The sequence below is a fragment of the Alosa pseudoharengus genome, unplaced genomic scaffold (assembly GCF_046254945.1).
Source record: "Alosa pseudoharengus isolate Yale_2024_CS ecotype anadromous, Long Island Sound unplaced genomic scaffold, YU_APseudo_1.1 YU_APseudo_1.1_scf_18, whole genome shotgun sequence".
Taxonomy (NCBI): Eukaryota; Metazoa; Chordata; class Actinopteri; order Clupeiformes; family Clupeidae; genus Alosa; species Alosa pseudoharengus.
The window spans coordinates 28,796,345-28,822,614 of record NW_027468650.1 but is presented as its reverse complement, the minus strand read 5'-3'; the positions used below and the strand labels follow the sequence as shown (position 1 = coordinate 28,822,614).

General features: G+C 45.5%; 1 protein-coding gene across 1 annotated transcript in view; it reads right to left on the bottom strand.

Moving 5' to 3' along the window:
• Positions 1-26,270, bottom strand: part of ctnnd2a (catenin (cadherin-associated protein), delta 2a) — a 302,396-nt gene that overhangs the window by 148,340 nt on the left and 127,786 nt on the right. Inside the window, exons 4-8 of the mRNA XM_076290816.1 lie at positions 19,424-19,458; positions 17,630-17,746; positions 12,263-12,498; positions 7,856-8,489; positions 2,289-2,480 (exon numbers count right to left, since the gene is read on the bottom strand). Of these exons, the coding sequence (XP_076146931.1) occupies positions 2,289-2,480; positions 7,856-8,489; positions 12,263-12,498; positions 17,630-17,746; positions 19,424-19,458 (1,214 nt within the window). The remainder of the gene's footprint in view (positions 1-2,288; positions 2,481-7,855; positions 8,490-12,262; positions 12,499-17,629; positions 17,747-19,423; positions 19,459-26,270) is intronic.

Here is a 26,270-nt window from a genome sequence, read left to right as displayed (position 1 = left end):
ACTGTGAAATGACGCGGTCACTGTGGTAGATTAATTAGCTTTGACCAGTTGGACGGCTTTAAGATAGAGGACACCTGCAGGGCAGAGGGAGTGCGGCAGAGCCTCGTTGGTTGACATACAGCCGTCTAATCCCCTAACGGGTTTTGGCACAGTGACGGCGCGGTCCGCAGGTTCCAGGGCAGGGATCACGTGGGTTAACCAGGTTAGGAGAGCACGCTCCAAACTCTGTGCAAAAAGAACATGAGACTGCACGCAAAAGGTCTCTATGGCACAGGGGCCTGTGCCAAGCGATGCTATGTGGGTTTGTGGGTTACATAGAGGTGGGGGGAGGAGGCAGTATCCCAGAATGCATTACTACGCTCAGCAAGGGGTCGGAGTCTGTTTCAACCATGATGAAATGTTTAAGTGTGGTGAAATTCCATGTCGTTCCCCACCCATGAAAACCACCTAGCAGGGGGTTTGTGTGTGTGTGTGTGTGTGTGTGTGTGTGTGGGAGAATGAGTTGGTGGTTCAAAAGCACATCAGAGGGGTTTCATTTCAGACAATGCTCTCTCCTTCTGGGTGTCAGTGAGCATTCAAAGGCTCATTAATACAAAGTGAATTCTCGTGTACATGTTGAGTAGGGACTAAGTGGGGGCTGGGGCTTTCTGGGGGCGATTTGTTCACCGGATTGAATTTGCCCTGGCTGATTGTCTTTGCCCACGCTAAGCTCATGTTTCAGTCCAAATCTAATGGTCAATACTTTTAAGAGGGATGTGGGGAGGGAGGGGAGGAGTTATAGCTTTAATCACTTCAACAAGTACCATCATAATGAGAATCATGGAATAGAAATAAGAGAAGGAGATGAACGTTACATTTTAGTACAATTAATGACATGCCACCTGTGGGAGAAGAAAAAAAGGAACGCAGAGTAGGCAGGCAAAACTCATTGCATAGAGTCCTAAAAGTAGCACCATTTCATGAGATGAAAGGTTTCAGATGAGCTAATAAAGAGTCAATCATAAGTGCCAATTATACCACATGGTCCGGCATTTCTAGGCAAGACACTCTTTAATTAGGTTCAGACGTTTGACCCCCCTTGCCAATGCACACAGAATTAATTGGTGGCATTAACTGGCAAAAAAATAAATATTAAAAAGCAAGCAAAAATAAGAAAAATGAACTCTTTGATCACAATCTTTGGAGGTGTCCTTGAAGTTGCTTCAGTGATGGAAAAAAAAAACTGAAGAAAGTCATTCTCAGTGGTCTACTGATGTTACAAACCCATTAGGAAAAAGCAACAGTTTTGAAGAGGAATGGAATGTCAGGTATATTATGAACGCACCTTCCCAAAGGTCAACGGGAGACAAGCAGCCATGGCAAGTGGTGGAAAATTACTCCCCACAAGACCCTTATTAAAGATGACTATAGATTTTATCTGCCCAATTGAAGCAGGTGTGGGAGGATGACATTTTGTCTGGAGAAGCGCTGTGTGAATCCTTAACACTGCTGTCTTAGAAATAGAGTGACAACAGATATTGCTGTAAAAGGCTGATCTGTTGAGATACATCCTGTTCTTCTGCTGTGTGAAGTTACATCTACAAATCAAGGGCTTAGTCGTACTCAGTTTCCTAAAGGCTGCCATCAACATTCCAGTTCAGCGATGCCACAGATAATCTTCCCAGCACGTCCAGCTAAGCTTCTGTCGCCAGACGCTATCAAACTAAATATATTTGTATTTGTTTATTTTTGGCCATTAATAACTCTGAAGACACAACAAAATGAGCCGTGGCAAAATTTTTTATTTATTTATTTCATTTTTCTTTTCTTTTTTGTAAATAATTGGCCTGCTAACAGGGTTTGCATACCACACCTTGTGCAAAATCAAGATAAGCTAAACGCTCCACTCGTGACGTTTAGGCTCTCATTCATTACGGCTGATTACTGTTGTGTGCCTCAAAGCATCTCAACGCATCTCGGTGAAGCGACGGAGCCTCCACTCGTGGCTAATCCTCTCCTAACGGTAATGAGGTCGCAGCCGCACACAGGCCGAGAAGCGGCACTGAGCTGGGTAAATACTAGCCGCCACCGCTGCCACATGCCAGATTTGGGATTATTTTTGTGCAAAAATCCTGGAGAGTTGTGTGGTGTTTGTCTGCTCTCAGCTGTGCAACAATACCAGACAGACATACACACACACACACACACTCACACACATACAAACAGAAACACAGGACTCTTAGTCAGTCATACTTTCACTCTTAAACACACACACACACACACACAAACACACACATATCTCTGCTTACCGGTGTTGGTGCGGTAGGTTCCTGTGTGTCCAGGAGGGAGTGGCTCCCCCTGACTTTGACTGAGGCTCCTCATCGGCCCCTTCTGGTAGACACGGTCCTCGTAGATGGGCTCGATGTGGTGCTCTGGGGACTGTAGGGGTCGAAGGTCAGGTCCCAGGTGGCTGTGCTGACTGCTGTAGGAGCCCCTAGAGCCTGTGAGAGAGCACAATCAAGTCAGGACATGGACTTTAAAAGCCTACACATATGGTCAGGGTCACATGTAAAGTCATGGAAAAGAGCAGAACAAAACTACATTGACTTGCAAAAACAAGCTCACACAGTAGAGTTGCTGGGGAGCCAAAACTCAGGCCCCTTTTAAGTCATAACACATACAGATATGATTCATAAAGTCTCATGAAGTTCTACAGATTGTATATATAGAGCCATGTTTGCAACTGAACAAAATAAAAATCTGATTTTCCTATACAACTGGATTCTGAGACAAATCTTCACTGCCAAGTTCAGGGTTAAGTTTTGATACAGCAAACATAAAAGCCAATGGGTAATTGCTAGCTTTCAGGTAACTGGGTAATTGCTAGCTTTCAGGTTAGTAAGAAGTTAATCAGACTCTGAAATATCACTGAATCTGGAACTTGATTGGGGTAAGCTAACTATTTATGGAAAGTTACTAGGTGCTGATACAGATTGCTTATGGCACGGTGCTCCTATGTCAAAGTTGTGTAAATATCAACACCATGTGTGCCTTCTGCTCTAGTAGCAGAGAAGTCTTTACTCCAAAGATATGGAGCATCTGACATTGTGAACTTCATTGATGTTTGAACTGGAACATATGCACATATGCTCCACTGCCTGAACCTGATGAGATAAAAAAAAATCATCTCAAAAGCCACTAGCCAGAGCTGTTTGTTGTATCCAGGAAGAAAAATCGAGACGGAGTTGATATGTCCTTCCACTCCACTTCTGATGAAGTGAGCGTTGTAACAGCTGCACAACTGAAGCGTTCCATTCGTAGAGCATATGCTGCAATAATTACCTTCCACTATAATCTATGAAACTGGCAACACCAGACGCAAAAGTGGTGCACACATTAAAAAACAACAAAATTAGCCCAGTCTTCTACAAGTATTTTTATGCTCGGCGAACAGACGTGTGCCCCGATGTAACCCGACTGTAAGCCATCTCAGAAGCCCTGATGTGGGTAGCCGACATTTCATGCCTGCAGAAGTGTCTTCCTTTGAAGGCCTTGCATAAGGAATGCAAAAGGGAATAGCAACATCACACACAAACAGTAATCCATATATCAGTCAACAAGCCCATCTGCCATAAAACAACTCACCATCTTCAACACATCAACTCTCCATCACAACTTCCATAACAACATGCCATCTTCCATACCAACTCTCTCCTGGAAATGATTTTAGAAGGAGGGGAAAGAGAGAAACACTGAAATGATGAGAGGGATGAAGTGATTAAGAGCTAGCTGCTACTGTATGAATGAAATCAGAGGGCTGGAGTCAGGAGCCTGCTGTAGCTCATGTAGCCCTATTCCTCCAGAGATCGTGCTCAGCCCCTCCCTCTCACTTCTCGCTGTTGTGGGATGCTGTTCTCTGCCTTGATGTAATTCCGTCGAATTTACAGACAATGAGAACCTGCAGCTTCACTCGCCTGTCTCCGTAATCACCTTATCGGAGAAAGCCAGACAGCTCGACCGCCTCTAGTCCCAGCCTTGGATTCCTTTGTTGCGGGGAGGAGATCTTCAGGGGATAAGCGCAAATGCAAGCAAAGCCAATAGAGGGTGCGTTTGTTTCCCGGCAGGGTTAAAGTCTGTCTCGGCCGCCCCTGTCCATCAGCATCACAGAGGGGAGCCCTGCCTAGTGGCTCAAGCTTCTTGACAGAATCTCTTTTATGTTCTTCTCGGTGCCACAGGTGATGGGGAAATGTGAGGAGGGACAAACACTAGGCCTACACTCTGATCTAAGACAATGCTATTCGCCATCGGTTCTTTAGGTGAGTTCAGTTTTCTGTAGCTAAAGTCGCACAACTGCAAACCACAGGAGTCAAAAGACGTTTTATAGCCAATTTGTGAGCTAGGCACTTTCTCAGTCAAGAGCACATTGGTCCTGACAGGTCCTCCTACACCTGCGCAGTGCACCTGTGCATTCCTAAACACCCTCTTCCCTTCAGGCTAGTCTCTCTCTCTCTCTCTCTCTCTCTCTCTCTCTCTCTCTCTCTCTCTCTCTCTCTCTCTCTCGCTCTCTCTCTCTCTCTCACACACGAAGTCCGCTAACTTCCCAGTCCTCCAAAGAGTAAAAAACACATCCTACCTAGTGATGAAACATAAAGCCTAAAACAGCAAGAAGCTTCCCTGCTGAGGTAAGGGGAAAAAATAAGCCAGTTTACCCAGTGCTACACCCCCCTCCCAATCACCACACAGACAAGCCTCCTCCCTTTCATCTGGAAAGTCTTTTATAACACCCTCCAGCCCCACAAAGACGAATTTAGCTCTTCGCATACATAAAGAGGTGCCAGAGAAGAGCGAGTGAGCGTGCGCGAGAGAAATAGAGGGAGAGAAAGAGAGAGAGGCACTTGTTTTGCCATTAGCACCTAAGCTGTCACTTGAGGTTGCAACATTAGCATATGTCTGTAGACTTGCTGTTTTGGCTCACCTTGTACTCACACAGTCTCTGGTCTGTCTGAGAAAACCATTTACCAGGATGCTACAATGGCACTGAAAAACAAGGCAACATAATATTCTATAGATAATACCCTACAGTGCCATAAACAACTATTACTTGACCACACAGATTCCTTCTAATGCAAATGCATGCTAAGGAGCCATAAACTACAATTCAGTTATGGAAGGAAATAGTGTTGTATGTTAATATGTCTCTAATGCATTCACTCGCCTTTGCAACATTTATGTGATAATAAGCGTTTATATTGAGTACCATGCACCCACATACTGGACATTCTCAGAAGAAAACACTACTATTATCATCATAACAGTATACATATAGACAGTATACATTTCCCTTGCATGCTGCGGGGTATTCCAAGTATGTGGTTTAGTGACATAAATGGGTAGGAGTCAGAAGAGCATCTCTACTACTAATTGGCACAAAGGTTTACCACTGAAGAGGATCTGAGTAATTTAGGCCAAAACCAGATTGAATCTGAATCACAACCACGTCAGATCCAGGCCACTTATTGACAGCATAATGTGTACAACACCATCCTCATGTTCAGTCCATGGCTAATGTGAATGTGCACTCGCTCTCTATGTTGACGACCCTCCTCTTCTGTACACTTGCATGTCCTCCGGGCCTAATGACACACATCGGTTGGCTCCCGCTGCAATCGAAGGCCCCCGAACACTGCATCATCAAACACAGGAAGACCTAATGCAGCACCCCCCCCCCACCCCTTTCCCCCCAGATACAATGGGCTGGCTCAGTGCATTTCCCTCTGCTGTAATTGCCTTTAGCCATGATCACCCTTGGATCAAATCCATGAACCAGAGCTTGGAGCAACCTCCATCGCCCCCCTCCCCCCTCAACACATACACAGCCCAAACCCCCACCTCCTTCCCCTACTCCACCCCACCTCTCTCACTCAGTGCTCAAGGTTGGCTGGCGACACAGACTGGATTCCCACAGGCTCACTGCTAGCTTCATTTGCACACGCTGCTGTCGTTGTAGGACACAGCAGCAGAGGGACACATCTACTGCGTGTGCCTTTTAAAAGATCAACATGGCAAACAGGAGGGGGAGAAGGAGGAGGAAGAGCCAGAGCTGAGAGAGGATCTGAGTGGGGAGGATTTGCCTTTGCCTTTTGTCCCTTTCGCCATTCGGTAGTCTGCTGTGTTATAGATTAGCATCAAATAGCTTCTTGACATGTAAGGAGTTATGTTGTGTTTGCAGTTCAGTGGTCACATGAGAGAGCTGTAAGCTCTGGTTAAAAAAAAAAAAATCAATCCACCAGGAAGTAGGGCTGCAACAATGAACCGACAATTTGATTGAATTTGATCAGTTGTCAACTACTACATTAACCACCAACTATTTTCATAATTGATCAATGGGTTGGCTATTAAGTAATTTTAACCACACCTAAAAACTGAAACTGATATGGGGCCTATACCAAAACCATTTAGATTTCATTAGTGCATTTATCTAACCATTGAAGTGCTCAGCTTAGCTAACTTCAGGTAGCTGATGTTTTCACCTAGCACCACACCTACAGCTGTTCTCTGTTCTGATATTCAGGTGTTGGCTATTAGTTCTAGTCATGCCAAGGAGCTGGTGGCATTACCATCTGCCATAGCACCCACACTTCCCTGGACTTTCTATGAAGCCTACTTGACTTTCACCAGGCTTTCTTGGATTAAATGATCTGAATTAATTTTGCTCTCTCAAGTTTCTCTGGTAGAGCTCTGTGTGCTGTCAACACAAACAATGACTCAGAAACGCAGCTCTGCCTGTGTATGCTGGGAATATTTCAATTATGTTCCTCTCTCTCACACTGGAGCATCAGTAGGGAGCTATCCCCTTTGACATCGCACATGATGTATATCTATGATTATTTAGATTAGAAAAAGAAGAGTGGGGAAAAGAGATTAAATTCCTTTTATAACAGCCATTGCTAATTAAACACTCCCCCCATCTCCACCCCCCAACTCAGCTCACCCTCCCAATCTGACTCACCCAACACATTGCTATTCTGGACGTGTTTGATGTCTTGGTGAGCAGAGCGGGGATGGAGCCGTCCTCATATCAAAGTGCTGCTGCACTCTTTCAAAGGATGAGATTTTGTCTCAGGACGGTGCTTGGCGCATGCCAGGAGGCATTGGCCTCCCCAGGCGTACAGTGAAGTGGGAAAATTAAAACAAATATGCGCTCACCAAAAAAGCAACACACGTCCCAAGTCGCTATCTATCTAATTCTAACATCTTATTTTGCTCTGCAAAAAAAAAAAAAACATACAAAAATGTGTTCAAGATTATGCAATAGCTCCGTACAGTAAAACCCTAATGTAGTTATTTACTAAACCCCTCTCGGGTATTTACCTAATTCAAATAAGAAGTCATTGATGTTTCTACTTTGATGTTTACCAAATTTCCCTCACGGGAATAAAAAAGTATATATACTTATACTTATACTTCATCAGCAGAATCTAACGTCAGGTGCTATGAAACTTAAACTCCAGGCAAACATCATAGATCTTATGAGGGACAGATTCAGCAAACCACTGCAACTTGGTACATCTGCAACTGGTCCATGGCAGCAACACTACAGCTGGTGCGACCACAGTTGGTGTTTTAAGGTAACGGCTACATCTGGGCAAACTGCTATGGCAGTTAACAGCTAGAAAATGATTTGGTCTGGTGTGGGACTCAAGGTTCTAGTTCATATTGAGCTCTGTAAAAGCACCTTGAGACATATTTATATTATGGCGCTCTATAAATAAAATTTAAAGCAATTGAATTGAATATCAGTGGAGTCGACGGTGGGGGCATAAAACTCCATCGAGCGCAGTGTCAGTGCCTGATCCGTGTCGTATCGTTAGCTCACCAGCGAGACTGCCGGGCCTCTGGAGGGTGGCGGTGGCGTAGAGCTCGTGCGAGATCTTGTACTGGTCCGAGGAGTGCAGCGAGCGCTTGGTGGGTGAGAGCGTGGCGTAGCTGGCCACTCCCGCGCTGAGCTGGTGGATGGGCGAGGACGAGGATCCCCCTCCCCCTCCGCCGCCCGCTCCTCCCACGCTGTTGGGCGGCGAGGCCACGCGCAGCGGCGAGGGGGACGAGTGGTGGTGGTGGTGGCCGCCGGCGTTGATGGGCGAGCTGGAGCTGTAGGACTTGGCCAGGCGTGCTGGCGACTGCTTGGGCGAGGAGGAGGAGGAGGTGGTGGAGGACGGCGGGGCGCGCTGGATGGTGGCGTAGCTGGGCGCGGCGGCGGCGGCGGCGTCCGACACAGAGCCCAGGCGCTGCTGCAGCTGGAGCTTGGTGGGCGAGGACGAGCCCACGGCCTGCATGGAGAGCGGGGAGCTCACGCGCTGCGCCGGCAGGGTGCTGCTGGAGTAGTACAGGCCCACCGAAGGCTGCTGGGACTCCGGCAGGTGGAACGCGCTGCCATGGCTCGGAGATGCCGACTCGCGGGCCTGGGCCGAGTCGCCGGCGGCGGCGAGCTGGGCGGCACGGTTGGAGGTGACCTTTGACACACACACACACACACACACACACACATACATACACACACACACACACACACACACAGAAAGAAAACATTTAGTCAGCATCAACTTGAACGGGTGTTACAACAATTACGGTTATAATGGATTTGTGACATACAAAAATAGAATAAGTGGTCAGTGCCCAGTCGACCATCAGTGTAAGAGTCCATTTATCCTGCAGATAAACACTCCAAAATGTAGCTTTGCACTTCAGTACCTTCAGACCAGTAGTAGCATACTCAAGGCCTTCAGTAAAATGCACTCATCTCTAAGGAGCATACCTTTCAACACATTGCATTTATATAGTACTTTTCTTGGCACTCAAAACGCTTCACAGTGAAGGGGGAACCTCACTAACCACCACCAATGTTTAGCCCCCACCTGGGTGATGCACGGCAGCCTTAGCCTTTAAGGGGCATACCTTAGACTTTGGGTTTTCAGCAGTGCTTATTCAACCTGTGCTGGGTTGCTAAGGCCAGATTCATATCCTGGTGAACTGACAGAGGAAAACAAATACAGCCTTGTTTTTCCACAAACCTGAGTTGAATAATAGATTCGATTGCTTCCATGAAAACACATCATAGTAGCAGTTTAAATCTGGCCCAGCCTGAACTGACAACATGATACCCCGGAACAACTGCGGTGGAAGACACTTTTCTGTCACTCCTCATAAATTACTGCTCTGGGTATCTGATACACAGGAAACCATATGCTGTAATTCTTGATGGGATTGCACCTTCTGTTTGGGGCAAGATGACGGCTTTTTCCAGAGGGCATCAGAGCAAGCTTTTCTGCTGGCTGCCTTCCAGCAGTTTAGCTGAGCGGTTTTGCATTAAATGCCTCTTTCTCCTGTCAGGATTCTTCGTAATCACTGGAACGATGCTCACTGATTACAATGAAGAGTTAGTTCCACTCTCACTCATTTGCACAACCCATGAAACCTGATTAATCTTATTCCAAATGGATTAAGTTATTTTTAAAAATGCTTCCCATTTTTTTTTCCTTCATTCATTATGTTAAGTCAATGCAGAGTCTCGAGAAAAATGTCTTTTTGTGATTTGTACGCATGACTGTCTCTGGGATTTTTTTTTTCATTTTGCTCAGGAATGCATGATGTTCCCTAAATATTTGCAAGCCTCTGCTTAGGTGACATCATGGTTGGTTAGTGAGGACGCTGAAATCGGTCCTGACAAGCGACCAAGGGCCCGGGTGGGCTGTCTGGACAAGTATTAGAACTGACTGCAGGGCGAGCGTGGACAAATGGGAAGATCCAAATGCACCGAGACATCGAGTTAAACATTTTACTATTTCCTCTTCAAGTGTTTCCCTCGAGTTAAATGAACATAAACAAGTACATTGTGACGCATTCTGAATAACCTCATTTTTATTTCGAAACCATGCGGGAGTGATGAATAAATACACATATACTGTTTTTGTCTACAAGGTCTTCGACTCAACTAAATCCCTCTGGGTATTATGTGTTTGAGACAGTGTGTGTATGAAACCTGCATTCTTTCCTCGACTCATCAGTCTTGCAGGCAGAAAAGTAAAGATACGCTATAGTTTCTGTGTGTTTGGCCATTTTGTGCGATCTTTATTGCAGTGGTTGCTGGCTTCAGGTTCAAAAACCTCTTTCTCTCTCTTTCACCAAAACAGGAAACAGGGTCTTCCTTTCCCCTTCAGCAGGTCCACGGACACATTCATGGGAGGGGAATTGTTGCAGGTGCCAGTTGTGGATGAATTATTTAATAAGGAACAAGCAGGGGTTTGCGCCGTTATAAATATCTCCTGCATAAGAGCACCTATCTGATACGCTAGCGTTATATAAACCCATCCAGGAGCAGCCCTACCCGGCCCTCCTCTGAACACAGCACACAGAATTGCCCTGACAGCAAGAAACATTACTCCAGCGTGCCAAGCACAAGCCCTGCTCCTGCCCCAACCAGAGCTGCGTCCACGCCGGTCAGCCTGATGCAGAGGGCAGAGAGGGGGGGTGGTGGAGGGAAAGGCAAGGGATCAATGGAGACGTACAGTAGTAGACTGGGCCTTCAGTATTGAACTGAACTAGAGGGGGAAAAAACTACATCAGAGGCCTCTCTCTCTCTTTCTGTCTGAGCATTTCTCTCTTGCTCCCTCCTTCATTCTATGCCCCTCTCTCTCTAATCTATTCCTCTCTCTCTCTCTGCCATTAAAGAAAACAGCATCAGAGAGAAACTTTCCCCTTCTCTCTTACTCTTTCCCTTTGACTTTCTCTCTCTTTCTCCCTCTCTCTCTCTCTCCCTCTCCCCCTCTCTCCCTCCTCTTTGCTGTGTGTGTGAAACAGCAGCATTAGAAGGGGAGTCTCCCTCCTTGCGTCTCCAGCTCCGTCTCTCTCCTCTCTGCATCTCTGTCTGTAGTGCTGCAGAAATGCCGTCCCTGCAGAGGAAAATGAACGTCCTGGATCAGCTTGACTTGCACACCAGTGAGATGAAGAGCATTGGGACTGCAGGGAACGTGTCATTAGGAAGCTCCTGCTTTACAGCCTAATGTGCGTGTTTGTGTGTGTGTGTGTGTGTGTGTGTGTGTGTGTGTGTGTGTGTGTGTGTGTGTGTGTGTGTGTGTGTGTGTGTGTGTGTGTGTGTGTGTGTGTGTGTGTGTGTGTGTGTGTGTGTGTGTGTGTGTGTGTGTGTGTGTGTGTGTGTGTGTGTGTGTGTGTGTGTGTGTGTGTGTGCCAGCACCAACTTTCACAAGCGTTGCTTCAAACAAATTGCTTCCCGTCCCCTGTCATTCGCAGTGATAAAAATAGCTCTCCAAATATCCCTAACCATATTAATTAGCCACAAAAGATGTTCACCACACACACACACACACACACACACACACACACGCACATATATCAGCCTGCAGAGTGAAATGCATGACCTGTAAAGAAGAACAGTATCTGGTAATGAACAGTTGTAGCTCGTAGCAGGTGCACTCTGGTTGGGCTCACTTTAAAAGATGAAACTTTGGGGCGTGCAGAAGGGGAAATGAGTGCCTCCTGGAGGGAAATGAATAATTAAAAACCCGGCCCCATCAGGGCTATACGCTAATAAGCCCCAGCACTCCGCGTGGTAGAGAGGCAGAGAGAAAACCAACAGGCCTGTGCCACAGAGTATAAATCCCAGACTCAATTAAACATGCAGACACATAGCACGCCCTCCACACACCCCACACCACCGCCTCTCCATTCTTAGCTCCGCAACTGCAAACGCACTTCACCTGCAAACTGCACCTGCGTATCACACAGGTTAGGTTAAACTAAGCCTGTGGAGAAATCTCTGTTGAATCGAAATTGGTTTCTGAAAAAGTTAACCCAGGGACATGTTATTTTATTGGGGCTTTATTCTAGTCGGTTGTTTTGAGTGAAGAGTTTTTATTTTTTTTTGCGAGGTGCTCTAGTTTAGTTCCCAGAGGTGGGAGTGGAGCAGGCGCATCCACCGTGCTCTCGCCTGGGTTTGCAGAAGCAGTGCAGCAGCGGAGAGAGAGAGAGAGAGAGAGAGAGTGCAGGAGGAGGAGGGGGGTATGAAGGGATGGAGAGAGAGAGAGAGGGAGGGAGGGGTGAGTGAGAATAGTATAGAGGAGAGAATAGGAGAGAGGAAGAGAGGAGAGGAGATCAGAGGAGAGGAAAGAAGGCAATGCAAGGAGAGGATTGTGGAGGAGAGAGAAGAGGAGGAGAGGAGAGGAGGAGAGAAAAGAGGAGGAGAGGAGAGGAGGAGAGCTGAGCAGCTTACCTGGTTGTAGCTGTGAACGGCTCCTCCAACCTGCACGCTGCGAATCGGCGGAACTGGTGGCTGCCTCTGCTGCTTCTGATCTGGAGTCGGTCCTGATGCTGAGGCAGTTGCCGCCGCCGAGGTGTCGCTGCTCAGGGCGAGGGTCTGGTTACTATGGTAGCCTGCAGAGAAGTGGAGCGCGGCGGTGTCCGGAGTAGCGTCGAGCTGGAGCGAGCTCTGGGAGAGAAGGCTCGGTCCTGCGCCTGAAAGCAATTTGAAGCAGGCAGGGAAGCAGCCCTCAGTCAAGCAGAAACGGCATACATAATTTATCAGGAAGGGAGGGGAGAGAAGAGGAGAGGAGGAGGAGAAGGAGGAGAGAGAGTGGAGAGAGAGAGAGAGAGAGAGAGAGAGAGAGAGAGACGGAAGGGGAAAGCAAGTTTGACAGGGAGAGAGAGAGAGAGCGAAAGAGAGAGCATGAAGGCTTGAGAGAGAGAAGCATGAATAGAGAGGGAGAGAGAGAGAGAGAGAGAGAGAGAGAGAAAGAGAGAAGTGGGGGTTTAGAGGGAGGAAGTAATACAGAGATGGGAGACTTACGCAGCTAGTGAGAGAGAAAACAGGAGAGAGGCAGATCTATGTGTGTGTGTGTGTGAGAGAGAGGCAGAGGTGGGTGTGTATATGTGTGTGTATCAGAGAGTGAGTGCAAGAGAGGCAGAGGTGGATGTGTACAGTATGTGAGAGGTGTGTGTGTGTGTGTGTGTGTGCGTGCGTGTGTGTGTGTGAGATAGAGAGACAGCCAGCGAGACAGGAAAGACAAGCAGTGGAGGAGTGAGTGAACACACACACAGACACACACACACACACACACACACACACATGTGTTCTGAGCTGTCTGTCTAAACGAGGCCAGCCAGGAGGGTAATCAGGGCCGGCTCGTTTAGTCGCCTAGGAAGGCCGCTTGGTGTTCCGATGCCACTGCCGCCTGTCGCATCCCGCCGCCCCCCCGGAGATCGCATCAGCACTTCTTAATTTGTCAGGAGCGCTCTCAAAATGGATGTATCTTTCAGAGGGAACATGTCTGGACTATCAGTCTCAATCAGCCAGAGAAAGGTCTCGCACTGAGAAAGAAATGGCCGCCGCCTTTTTCTCTTTTCTTTTCGTCTTTCACCGCATAATGCCCTATCCATTGCCTGTCCTTAACAAAATGACATGAAAAAGAGAAAAAAAAAAGATTTAGAGAGAGGAGTGTTGTCACGTTTTGGGAAATGGGATTTCTAGGGAACAAAAGTACGCTTGAAAGGTCCCACTGCGAGCGAGTCCCAGGCTTCTGAGGCCTGAGACGAGGAAGAGATCAAACGCGAGAAGCATTTTGTCATCAAACTGTGCAGTACTGAGGTAGGCAGAGTTAATCAAGTAACCCATATGGGAACACAGCAATCACACTGGTCATGGATGTATAATCCTTGATAATGATGATAAAATATGTAAATAACTTGCATAAACATTTTACACTAAAATGACATAAGACCCATCGACATGCATGGTAGGCCATAAATAATAAAGTTGTATGATACTGTGTGCTGTTAAGTTACTGTATTTGCCATGAAGGACTTTTTCCTATGCATTTAACCCATACACACACACACACACACACACACACACACACACACACACACACACACACACACACACACACACACACACACACACACACACACACACACACACACACACACACACACACACACACACACACACACACACACACACACACACACACACACACACACACACACACACACACACACACACACACACACACACACACACACACACACACACACACACACACACACACACACACACACACACACACACACACACACACACACACACACACACACACACACACACACACACACACACACACACACACACACACACACACACACACACACACACACACACACACACACACACACACACACACACACACACACACACACACACACACACACACACACACACACACACACACACACACACAGTAGGAGCAGTGAGCTCACCAGGAGCAGACATACACACACCTGGAGCAGTGGGCAGCCCTTGACCGGTGCCTGGGGAGGAGTTGGGGGTTAGGTACCTCCCTCAAGGGCACCTCATTCGTTGATGTGGGATAGTGCTGTTCCATCACACATTTTTCCTACCAGTCAGGGATCAAACCTGCCACCCTTCAGTCACAAGTCAGATTCCCTAACCAGTAGGTCACGGATGTGTGATGTATATGTATGAATTTTACAGGCCTTTTCCATATGAGAACGGTAGCTACACTGGCCAGTGGAGTGAAGGCTACTGCATAAGGCTGTATTAACCTCATGGGAGTTTGATGGAGAGATACGTCCAGGCTGCATGAGGGTTGGGGCGATGTTTTTTGGTGAAGAAACGGCAGATGTTTGACACAGCTGACAGTAAGGTGGGATCGTGTATGGTACTGGGAAGATAAGCTTCACCACAGCCAAAGACAACACATACTGTACACTGACAGGTGTCATCAGTGTGTTTGTAAGAACATGTGTGTATATTTGGGTGTATTTGAATGTGTGTGTGTGTGTGTGTGTGTGTGTGTGTGTGTGTGTGTTTGCATGTGTGTCTGTGTATGTTTAACTTTGTGTGCATATGAGTCAGAGGTATTTCTGTTGCCTTCACATAATTATATCACTTTCACATTAGCAACAGAATCCACATCTGCATAATTTACCTTAATAGACCAATAAAGGCCTGAAATGTAGAATAAAGGCAATACAATTTATCATGCAACATGCTACTCTGCAACCCCCTGTATGCGATCAATGATGTTCTTTGCACCAAGTCCAGTATGAAGGTCCTTTTTCTTATTATTATTTTTACGGACATTAACTATAAACTCCTAGCCCAGAAGCAGTGCAGGCACTCACATTCACCTTTGATAAGTGCTATCATTAGACGTAACCACAGCAGCCCGCACTTCATGGAAACAGCTAGCGGAGCAGAGCAGGAGCGCACGTAACCGGTGGTAAATTTTTAAAGCCTGCCTGTGGCTCTAACAAAATGTCCGACAACCATTTAAAGACCATTTGTGGTCTGCCACCATGACCTTCGGTGGGAATCTCATGGTCCTTAAGAGAAATAATCCAGCCAGCCCCGACAGCAGAGATGCAAGGAGACTTGTCAACCCAAGCGTTAAATATTATGAGTACGGGGAGGGGGAAGGGGGCTAGGAGTCCTCTTAGCAGCGGTTAGGTCCATGACCTGTGTTATTACTCTGTGGGATTGAATATTTCATGTGGAAGCAAGACTTTGCGTGGTTTAGACACCTGTAATACGTCTGATTAAAAGCTCAACACAAGCCCATTCTGGCCACTAGTGATAGACCTACAGAATTGGGCCTGGGGCAAAATCGAAGCAAATACACTTTAGCAAACAGGCCACTGGATGACTCAAATCCTGCTGTGTGACATTAGGTTGACCAAGTATTGATCCTTGGACATGTATTTTCTACATAGAAAGTTAATGCCAAAGGACCGAATGACACAGCAACAAAAAGCCCGGAGAAGTCATCATTGTAAACTTGGCAACATCTGTGCATTGGACTTTTCAACAAAAGCTATAGATATTTCATACTGATTTAGTGAATGATCAGATAAATAATTGAAAGGCACTTTGCTCCTAGAAACAGAGAAGAAACGTCAGGGCAGCCCATGCGTCAAAGCCTATCAGAGAGACTGTGTTTACTTGGAACACAATGACTCATGCTTGATTCCGGAATACCCCAGTTCTATTCTAGAAGAGGTCTAAAAATCTTTAGAACTATGAACTAGAACATTGATTTCAATCATTCTCAGAGCGACCACTGTTTGATTTAGTTTTAATTCTCTTGAAATTACATTCCAAATCTCTAAGGGCTTTGAATGTACTTACATGTCTCACTTACATGTATTTATCACCCATATTAATAAAGCAATCCCTGTTTCAGTGACTTGGTACACAACATGGCAGCCTTAGATATGTCAGCATGTTCAATATCATCTCTCATCGTTTTTTTTATTTTTATTATTTCAACTGGAGAGTAGATATGAGCATTTTTTTTTTTTTAAACTGAGCATTTGCGTGGTTAATAAATTGTCTTTTAGATTGAGAGATTGCTGAACCTGTGTTTTCATCTCATTCCTTTTAAGAGATGAGCATGTATAAAACACACATTTGAATATATGCACATGACTTTGTGGTCTAGATGAGCCTACTCACAAGCAAACAAGCAGAGTGACATGTTGATTTGGCCATGATTCATGTTTCGCCTATATGAAAGGGGGTTTCTCTTCAGGAAGACAAAAAATAGACGCCGTATTTTAGTATTTCATACCGTACGGCAACAAAAGAAAAGACAAAACCTCTCAGTCTCCTCCCAATGTTTTTTCTTTCTATCTAAAGTGAGGTCTACACACTGAGCCCCTAGTACTTGATTATAAATAGCAGGCCATGAGGCTTTTTAAGATAGGACTCTTGCGGCAGCGGAGAGCCTCAACTAGTGTCAACCACTGCGCTTTTATAGAAATGCGGGAAAATGCACCTCCTCTCTGAGCCATGATTGCCAGAATAGGTCCTTGACCCGCGTCGAGTAGGCACAGGCACAAAGACCTCTCAGAAGCCGTCTGACAGATGCAACAATTGGGCAATTTGCCCAAATATAATCAATCAGGCCTTTCTATGGTCCGTTTTTTCCATTTTATCTTATTTTTGGCCTTTGGAGAGTTGGATTTATGAGTTTTAAAAAGAAGGCTGGATATTCAGCAGTGTGAACAGCACGGATGCTTTAGAGGCAGAAAAGCACTTGGGAGGTGTTGAATCAGATGTTATTAGGCTGAATTGGGAGTGCTGTAAAAGCCTGGAAGTACACAGCAATTTTACTTTACAATGGTAATGAGCACCCATTGATCCTCCCATAAATATTTAAATAGCCATATACTAGTAGCAGCTCATCAGTATGAGAAAAAAGTAACATTAGGCTATTACTGCCTTGGAGTAGTGCAAGATATTTTCATATCCCTTTCTTTTCAGATCTTTCCACAAGGGCGAGAGAAAATGTGAGTTCCATCAGGTATACATCAGGTATACGCGATTTACAAATGCACCAAAGTGGGAATCTCACCATAGATATTTTAGAGGAGCCAATTAACCAAAGCTATGCCAAAAACATGCACCATCACACACGCACACACACACACACACACACACACACACACACACACACACACACACACACACACACACACACACACACACACACACACACACACACTGCAAATGTGCACTACAAGGACTGCAAACTGGGAGTAATGAGGTGGATAAGCTTACTTTCGCCACTGGTGTATTCCTGGTGGTCGAGAATCCCCGACTCCTGGAGAGACCTGATGCACGAGTCGACCAGCTCCAGGCCAGTGCTCAGCTCTTCCTCGATGTCTTCCTGTCCATCTGTAGATCCAATTCAAAACACCCACACAACGATCAGAGACGCTCTTTCTAACTACCCCTCCCCTCCATACACACAGACACACACGCACACCCTTCCTTTGGCCTTGACGCAGGAAAACCCCCTACTGCTAAACTTTTTTTTCCTCAGAAGAGAGTGCGTGATAGAGAGAGAGGGAGAGGGAGAGAGAGAGAGAAAGAGAAAAAAACCCTTTCTTGGCAGATAACAAAAAATTTGCTCAGTTTCACCTTCCTGATCTGCTCGGCTCCGCACTGTGAGCACCCCCCCCCCTCCCTTGAGCCTCTTTCTGCTTGCCAGGGAGGATGAGGTCTTACACAAGCACTTAAGACAAAGGATTAACTTCTCAACTGTAACGCCATCAATAAGGCCAGGAGCTGGCATTAAACCCCTGCCTTCCACTTCCCCAAAGGAGGAGCAGCACAGTGACACAGATAATCAGAGAGTGTCTTCTCTTCGAGATTAAAACCCCACAGACAGATTGTCCACATTGGGCACACACACTGCTGTGAGAGGACTGCTAAGTGGTAGAGACTGCTATTCCCCCCCCAAAAGCCTCTCCTCCTCTACCTATGATTAACCCCCTATTGTTCTAATATGGAAGCTAAAAGAGTAAACAGAAACACAGCTGTGCTTTCACATGAATCTGATTCAGCTTCTTACAGGTTGGACAAATGTTTTCTGACAAATTGCTGCGCCCTTCAATAGAAGTTCTTTTTGCTCTCGGCACTTCTTTTGATGTTTTTAATTATTTTATTTATTCCTGTCAAATACTGGTGGGAAGATATAGCTTTTTTTGTAAAAAAAAAAAAAAAAAAACCTGCAATGCTGCTCATACTATTAAACCACTGCGGCAGAGAAGTTAAAAGAAAGAAGAGAAGAAAAAGCAGAGGAGGAAGGAGAAGAGGAAGGAAAAGAAGTGAATTCAGTCACGCATAACCATCTATTTCATTCAAATGCCACATTATCAATCATATGGTAGATTTAATATGTGCTCAGATGAGATCCAGTCTACACCTGCAGGGGCTTATTTTCAGGATAATGGAGGTATCGCTTTGATCTCTTTAGGAGAGGTGCATGCTTAATATACCTCCAAATACGTCTGCTTGGAGAATAACACGAGAGACTCGCGGCAAAAACACCATATGGCCCGCAAATATTTAATGCAACGACTTGGAGCGTAACTAAAAAAAATGTGCTACAGAGATGTGTGTGTGTGTGTGTGTGTGTGTGTATGGGTGCGTGTGTGTGTTCGTAAGGTGTGAGGAAAATTTCCAGAATCTAAATCCGAGTTTTAGAGCAATATGATGTTGTTTTGTTACCTTAAAATAACTGCCTCAATCTCATTCTGATGCCACACTGACTTGCCCTTGGTCTCTGACACTGTGTGTGTGTGTGCCGTTGTGCTGGCAGAACACATGGTATTACACTATGTAATGTTGCTGCCGCGTGTAATACCAGGACCCTTTTCGCCAATTTTAGATGGCTTGGGTATCCCCTTAGCGCTAAAAAGGTACCCAGTGTGTTTATTTCAATGGCCAAGTGTGTCTATACATTCAAGATATTTGGTTCAGGCTGCTGGTGTCACTCTAGCAGAATCATATACAGTATAGGCAATGGTGAAGGAGTGAGTATGAGTGGCAAGCCAGCTTGACATTTACCTTCAGTGTTCCAGCGATACTGCTCATCTGATGAACTGCAACACAAAGAGAGAAAGAGAGAGAATGAGAGGCACTCATGTTTAGAAAACAGAGATTAAAAAAGGAAAGGATATCCCATAACGCTAAACGCTCTCTCTGCACAGATAATCATGTGATGCATTTTATAAGGTAATTACCAGATTGCTGAAAGCGAGAGACACAGACCAGACAGGCAGAGAAAGAGAGAAAGAGCGAGAGTGAGAGATTCTATAAAAAGCAACAATGCCGAGAAGGCCTAATTCCATGCTATATTGCTATTACGCATAACATAGCATGAAATTGGCAGGCCTTTCAGCAGCTGGGCTTGTTGTATGCATACAACACAGCATGCTTTGAGTTGATAACTAGGACTACAGATACAGACCAGGAGCTGGAAAGAAAGAGAGAGAAAAGAGAAAGTAACGAGGGGAGAGAGACACAGAAACATTGAGAAAGAGAATTGACAAGCGAGGGAAACATACTGTAGACAGACACACTCTCACATTCACGTAAGCATACACACATTCACAAAACATATTGCTCCTGGAGATTAAAATGACGTAACAATGTAGCAAAATGTCTTTGTCTACTGCGTTTAAGATCATTGAGTCTTTCATCTGAACTGCTTCTCTTCAATTTCCCTTCCAAATTACTTTTTATTGTCCGCAGACGTGGATTGCAAGAATCCGACATTCTAAACATCGACACATACAGTAGTACTGCACTATGATGCAAAGCAACTTCACTTGCATTTGTAGGGTACTAAAAATGTGCGCAGCAGCTAACCAAAGTGCAGTATGTTCTCCCGCCATGGTTTTGAAAATCACACATCTGCTGCATCTGAAGGCCCACGCCTAATACAACTGTCACTCTACACGCCCCCTGTTGCACGTCACGTTTTTTAATTTGCTAGCTAGTTGCAGATAGAGACTGGGGGGCCCTATGACACACAGTGAAGACCTCGCTATATGTGTGTGTGTGTGTGTGTGTGTGTGTGTGTGTGTGACGTCACATATACTGATGCTGAATCACTGTAGGAACAGTTTTATGACATTCCCCACCACCCCTACCATCTCTCTTCTCTTGCAGAGCCTTGTTGGACATCTGCCAGTGCCAGTGTGTGTGTGTGTGTGTGTGTGTGAGTGAGTGAGTGAGTGTGTGTGAGTGAGAAAGTGAGTGAGTGAGTGAGTGAGTGAGTGAGTGAGTGAGTGAATACGTGAGAGAGAGAGTGCGTGTGGAGGTATCTGCATGGTTATGTGGGTGAGTGTATTCTTGTAACACTGTAACAAGATGAAAACAGACTAAGTGTAGAGAAACAGTATTTGAGCTGACTGACAGTCAGACTAAAACATAATGAACAGAGTGGACGATGAAAGAAGATCAGAGAGAGAGGGAGAGAGTAAGTGAAACAGATCAATAAAGGGAGTGAAGAAAAGAGAGCAACTCCATGTATGGGAGAAAGAGAAAAAAAATGTTAATGAGACATGAGAAACTAGGGGCAGTGAGCTCACACACACACACACACACACACACACACACACACACACACAGAGCAAGCAGTCAGTTTTGTGCTGGTTAGATGCATTGCTCAAGGGCACAATCTACAGCTGTAGATTTTGACGTGGGAGACCGCTGTTCAATCACTCCCTCAACCCATATTTCTCCTGCCGGTCAGGGGATCGAACTGTTGACCCTTTGGTCACAAGTCCAATTCTCTAACCATTAGGCCACAACTTAGAGCAGAGCAGAGCAGAGCAGAGCAGAGCAGAGAAGAGAAGAGAGAGAGAGAGAGAGAGAGAGAGAGAGAGAGAGAGAGAGAGAGAGAGAGAGAGAGAGAGAGAGAGAGAGAGAGAGAGAGTCCTCTAGTATTTTTTGGAGAGCGACACTCATTCATCTCGCTCCATACTCCTGATTCTGTGGTCTGTTCTCCCCATCGCTGGACAATCACCATTATTTATTCATTTCTCTCGTAGCGAGCCGCCGGCACCACGGGCCGCCTGGCGGGCATAAAACCACAGCCCCGGGGCCAAACGACAGGGGTGACACTGGACTGACGGCACATATTTACTGCCCAAGGTCCTCCTCAAGGGCTCCGGGCCCGAGCCATAAAGAAGACGGACAGGCCTCCCAGTGCCCGCTCTCTCTGCTCCACTGCCTGACGGCTGACAAGGTCAAAGATGGGGTGCACTCCTGACACGTGGTCATGTGATCACAGCCACACATACGGTATAGAGGAGTATAGACTGTATAGAATGTGTGAATTAGAAATGGGGTATACTTGATGTGTGAGTGCACCTATGTTATGTGTAAAATGTTAGCAGTAATCAGTGACGTCTACATAATAGTTGCTGAGTATACTATTAAAGGCATATAGCACACTGTCACATGATCAGTGTCCACACACAGTACGGAGGGCTGGACTGTTACATGTATGAGGGTGTGGTAGTGTAGTAGGTAAGGAGCTGGGCTTCAGGTGCAGTAGCCTGAAAGTTGTCGGTTCAATTCCCGGCTTCCACCGTTGTGCCCTTGAGTAAGGCACTTAGCCCCAAGTTGCTCCGAGGACAATGTGATCCCTTGTAATATAGCTGACATATGTAAGTCACTTTGGTCAAGAAGTGTCTGCTAAATGTAATGTAATGTAATGTATGAATCAGAAAAGGAGACGATGAACATGTGTGTGCGTTTACATGTGTTAACATGTTATGACTGATCAGAGAGGACTACATCATAGAGTCCAGTGTGAGAGGCATGTAGCCCCATGCATATTAGTTGGCTCAGGCATACAGGTTTGGCATAGAGACATAGAGATACCATACATAGTAAATGGCTTTGGCATACAGGCCATGCAGAGTACTTGGCTCTGATATATAGGTTATGAATAGTAAATGGTGTTAGCATACAGGCCATGGACAATTGTCTCTAGTGTTTATCTCTCTAATCTGAGTTTGTCTGCTATACGTGGGCCAGTAAAGAAATTCATTCATATTTATGTATTATATAATTACTATTAGTAACCCTGTAAGCTGAGCACCCATTACCAGTGTCTACTTGGTTTAGGAATTTGTAATTTTGTGATATTTTCTTTTATATCTAATTTCTTTAACATTAACATTAATTTACATCAGTGGATACCAAATAAGCATAAATTCCCAAAGTCGGATTTCAATTATGTTAAGAGATGTTTTGAAAGCCAAAAGTACCAGAGCTACTCAATGTCTCTATACAGCATAGCATCTTCTGAGATGGACAAGATCAATGTTTTCTGTGGACGAGGTGTAAAATATGTATGAGTTCAGAGTCCAGAGGAGACAGTTGGGCCCAGTTAAGTACTGTTGCCCCTCAATGGTGCATCAGAAGAAGTGGGACCTGTGTTGACAGATATTCCGAATGCGCTCCTCTCTCAAACAGACACTGAGAGCTAAATCATTCATGAGCAGGAGGACTGAATTAGGCGATTTCAGAGGCTCATTTGTGACAGGTATGTGACAAGAAAAATCCATACTGAGTTTCCATTGTCCTTGATATTAACTATTGGCTGAAATTGTAGGCTATTTAAATCACATTTAATGAAATCTGCAGTCATAGTTGTTTCACTTTTGCCCAGCTACATGCCGTTATTATTGGTCAGAGAGTGTTACCCTCACATGCAACTGACCAATCACAACAGGATGCACAACAACATAGTTACAAAATGTTATCCTGAAAGGTATAGAAAGGAACTGGAGAAATATTTTAAAAGGATACTTAACCATGAACTTCACCCACCCGATTGTGTCATGCTGAATAGAAAAAGCAGACTGGTGGTAGGCTACAATCAATACTTGGTTCAAACAAAGCCTGCCAACATTAATGTTATGTTTTAAAATACCATTTTTTTTTGCGGTGTGGGTGGTGGGGAAAACAAAAAACCTGTTATTTTGCAACTTATGAGATTGTGGTGTGTGTTGTAAGATTTTCCTATAGTAAATATGTGAGTCATGGTACTCAAGAGAAAAGAGTTTGGAAAACACTGATCTAATGATCCAGTTATTATTAAAGTAGACTGATAGACAGATAAGACAGAGAGAGGGACAAAACCCCTAATCTAACAGCTAGAACCCTTACCACACACACACACACACACACACGCACATGCACACGCACACACACACATGCACACGCACTATTCATACCTTCACAGTAACTCTGACAAAAGCATCTGCTAAATAACTGCATGCCTCCCAACCTCGGCTACTCCTCGAGGTGTCTATTTGGGTCATTTTATTTAGCCAAACAGCCCCCGCGGCACACAGCCAGCCCGATTAATCTTGGACAGCGTGGGGCAAGCGGGGCAAATGTGCTCCTGTCCTGTTTGACTCCCCTCGTTAATGCTGCTCCCCTCGTCAGAGCACGGGGGCAGAACGGCTGCCATGGCACCACAAAACAATGAGCTCACAGCAACACTGGGCGTGGCACTGTGCTTCTGTTCGACTAAGTAAGCCTCAGAGACTGGAATCGTGTGAGTGTACTGTATGTGTGTGTGTATGTGTGTGTGGGGGGGGGCGGGGGTATGTATATGTGTATGGGTGTGTGTGTGTGGTTATGTCTGTGTATGTGTGCTTGAGTGTATGGATGTGTGTGTGTGTGTGTGTGTGTGTGTGTGTGTGTGTGTGTGTGTGTGTCTGTGTGTGTGTTTGCATGTGAGTATGCCATACGTGTGTCTTCTTAGGGCTTCTTAGCCATGTTAAGCATTGCACTCCACCACAGTCAGCCTGGCTTTCGACGTCAGACGCGTTGCTCAGCTTTCGAGCTGGCAGAAAAGGGTGTGTGTGTGTGTGTTCCGCTCTGGGGGAGTGTGTGAGTGGAGCGCTGTCACTCGCCTCCTGTTAGTGGCGAGACGGATGCATTCATGCTGAAGGTAAACGAGCGAGGCAGGCAATGAGGCTCTGACAGTTTGATTGAGGCGCCCCGTGCACCTGTGTGACGAAGATTTTAATTGTAACCTGTTAACACACACGCTGGCACCAGAAGGGATGCCGAACCAAAAACACATGCTTATACACAAGCACTCATACACACAAACACACACACACACACACACACACACACACACACACAAACACACACACAGCCATTCTCAACTTCCTTTAAACATACTGTACCTGTACCCCCTCTCCGATAACATCAGGATCGTTTAGTGATGCCTGAGAAGAAACCCTAATCCTACTCTAAGAGCTCAGTACCAGATCAGTCTAATGGCCACAGCTTTTGGGCTTAAGTCCACACAATTACTGTACGTCCCAACAAACACTAGCACACACTAATGAATGATTAGCTATTGGGGTAATGACTGAAAATGTCCAATTATATGGTGATTACAGAAAGGACAATTTACTACAGTCCAATCTCTAAAAGTTAAAAGGAGGAGAGGATGAGTAGATTTTCCCTTACCATTACAATATATAAGTGTTAACAACAGCACATCTGGGTGTGTGTATGTGCATGAGTTTTACGTGTGTGTGTGTGTGCGTGTGTGTATGTGTGTGTGTGTATGTGTGTGTGTATGTCTGTTTGTCTTTGTGGGTGTGTGTATGTGCATGATGTGCATGTATGTGTGTGTGTGTTTGTGTGTGTGTGTGTGTGTGTGTGTGTGTGTGTGTGTGTGTGTGTGTGTGTGTGTATGTATGTCTGTTTGTCTGTACTGGTGTGTGTGTCTGTGTATGAGACAGAGAGACATGATCTCATAGCATACGCTAGACCGAGGAGCATGACACATTACTTCTGTCCCACCAGATCCAATGACTTTCTGCCAGTCTGAGTTCAAGCAGCAGGAATGGTTAACTCTGTGTGTGTGTGTGTGTGTGTGTGTGTGTGTGTGTGTGTGTATGCTTTGTCCAACTCATTTGAAGGTATGAGCGCAGATAACAACTCTTTGTGGGGGTGAAATGGAGTGGACGTTTCTCCAGCACTGATTAGGCAGAGGCTGGACTCCAACGCAGAGCAGACACCCCCCACTCCTTAATTGCCTACTTGCTGTGAACTAAATAGAGTTGTTAAAGTGGAAAAGGGTATGGGAAAAAAGTAAAAGTGATGAAAAGAGAGAGAGAGAGAGAGAATAAGAGAGAGAGAGAGAGAGTGTGTGTGTGTGTGTCTGTGTGTGTGTGAGAGAGAGAGAGCATTTCTTTGGGAGTGCCTGTCTGTTGTTGTGTGTCATCTGTGTGTTTAAGTGTGTGTGTGTGTGTGTGTGTGTGTGTGTGTGTGTGTGTGTGTGTGTGTGTGTGCACTATACATTTTCACTACAAGGAATGAAGCCAGAGTACAGGGTGTCCATGCCCTTCCCTCTTCCTATCTGTCCGTCTCAGCCCACTAAAGCCCATGACACAGAGCCATGTCCATCGGACTTGTCTCTTACAGCCTGGGACTGGTGTGCAAGTCAATAGAGAGGATGTTTCATCTATCTAAGCTTCATGGTGAAGTGATTCTAATGATTGGGCTTTGTGCTCCGTCGATGTCTCTGCAGCTTCTGCATTACTTACTTATTCCTTGTAATCATCTGCATCCACTGGCAGTGCAGTTGAAACTGAATTTTTATTTCAGCTTGAAGCATCATCTACTGCAGCCTCTTAAACGATACAGTAAAACTTATGCACTCAGTTATGCAATCCATCAGTGATGTAAACCTCACCGTACATTTTGTCTTAAATGCTCTGAGCCTTTGAACATGTCTCACTATATGTTAAGCTATCATGGAACTACTAAGCTATCAGCTGCTACAGTACATACATTTCAGAGTAAGCATGAAAGATTTAAGCACGCTCTCCTTCGCCATCTCATTCAGAACATTCGCGAG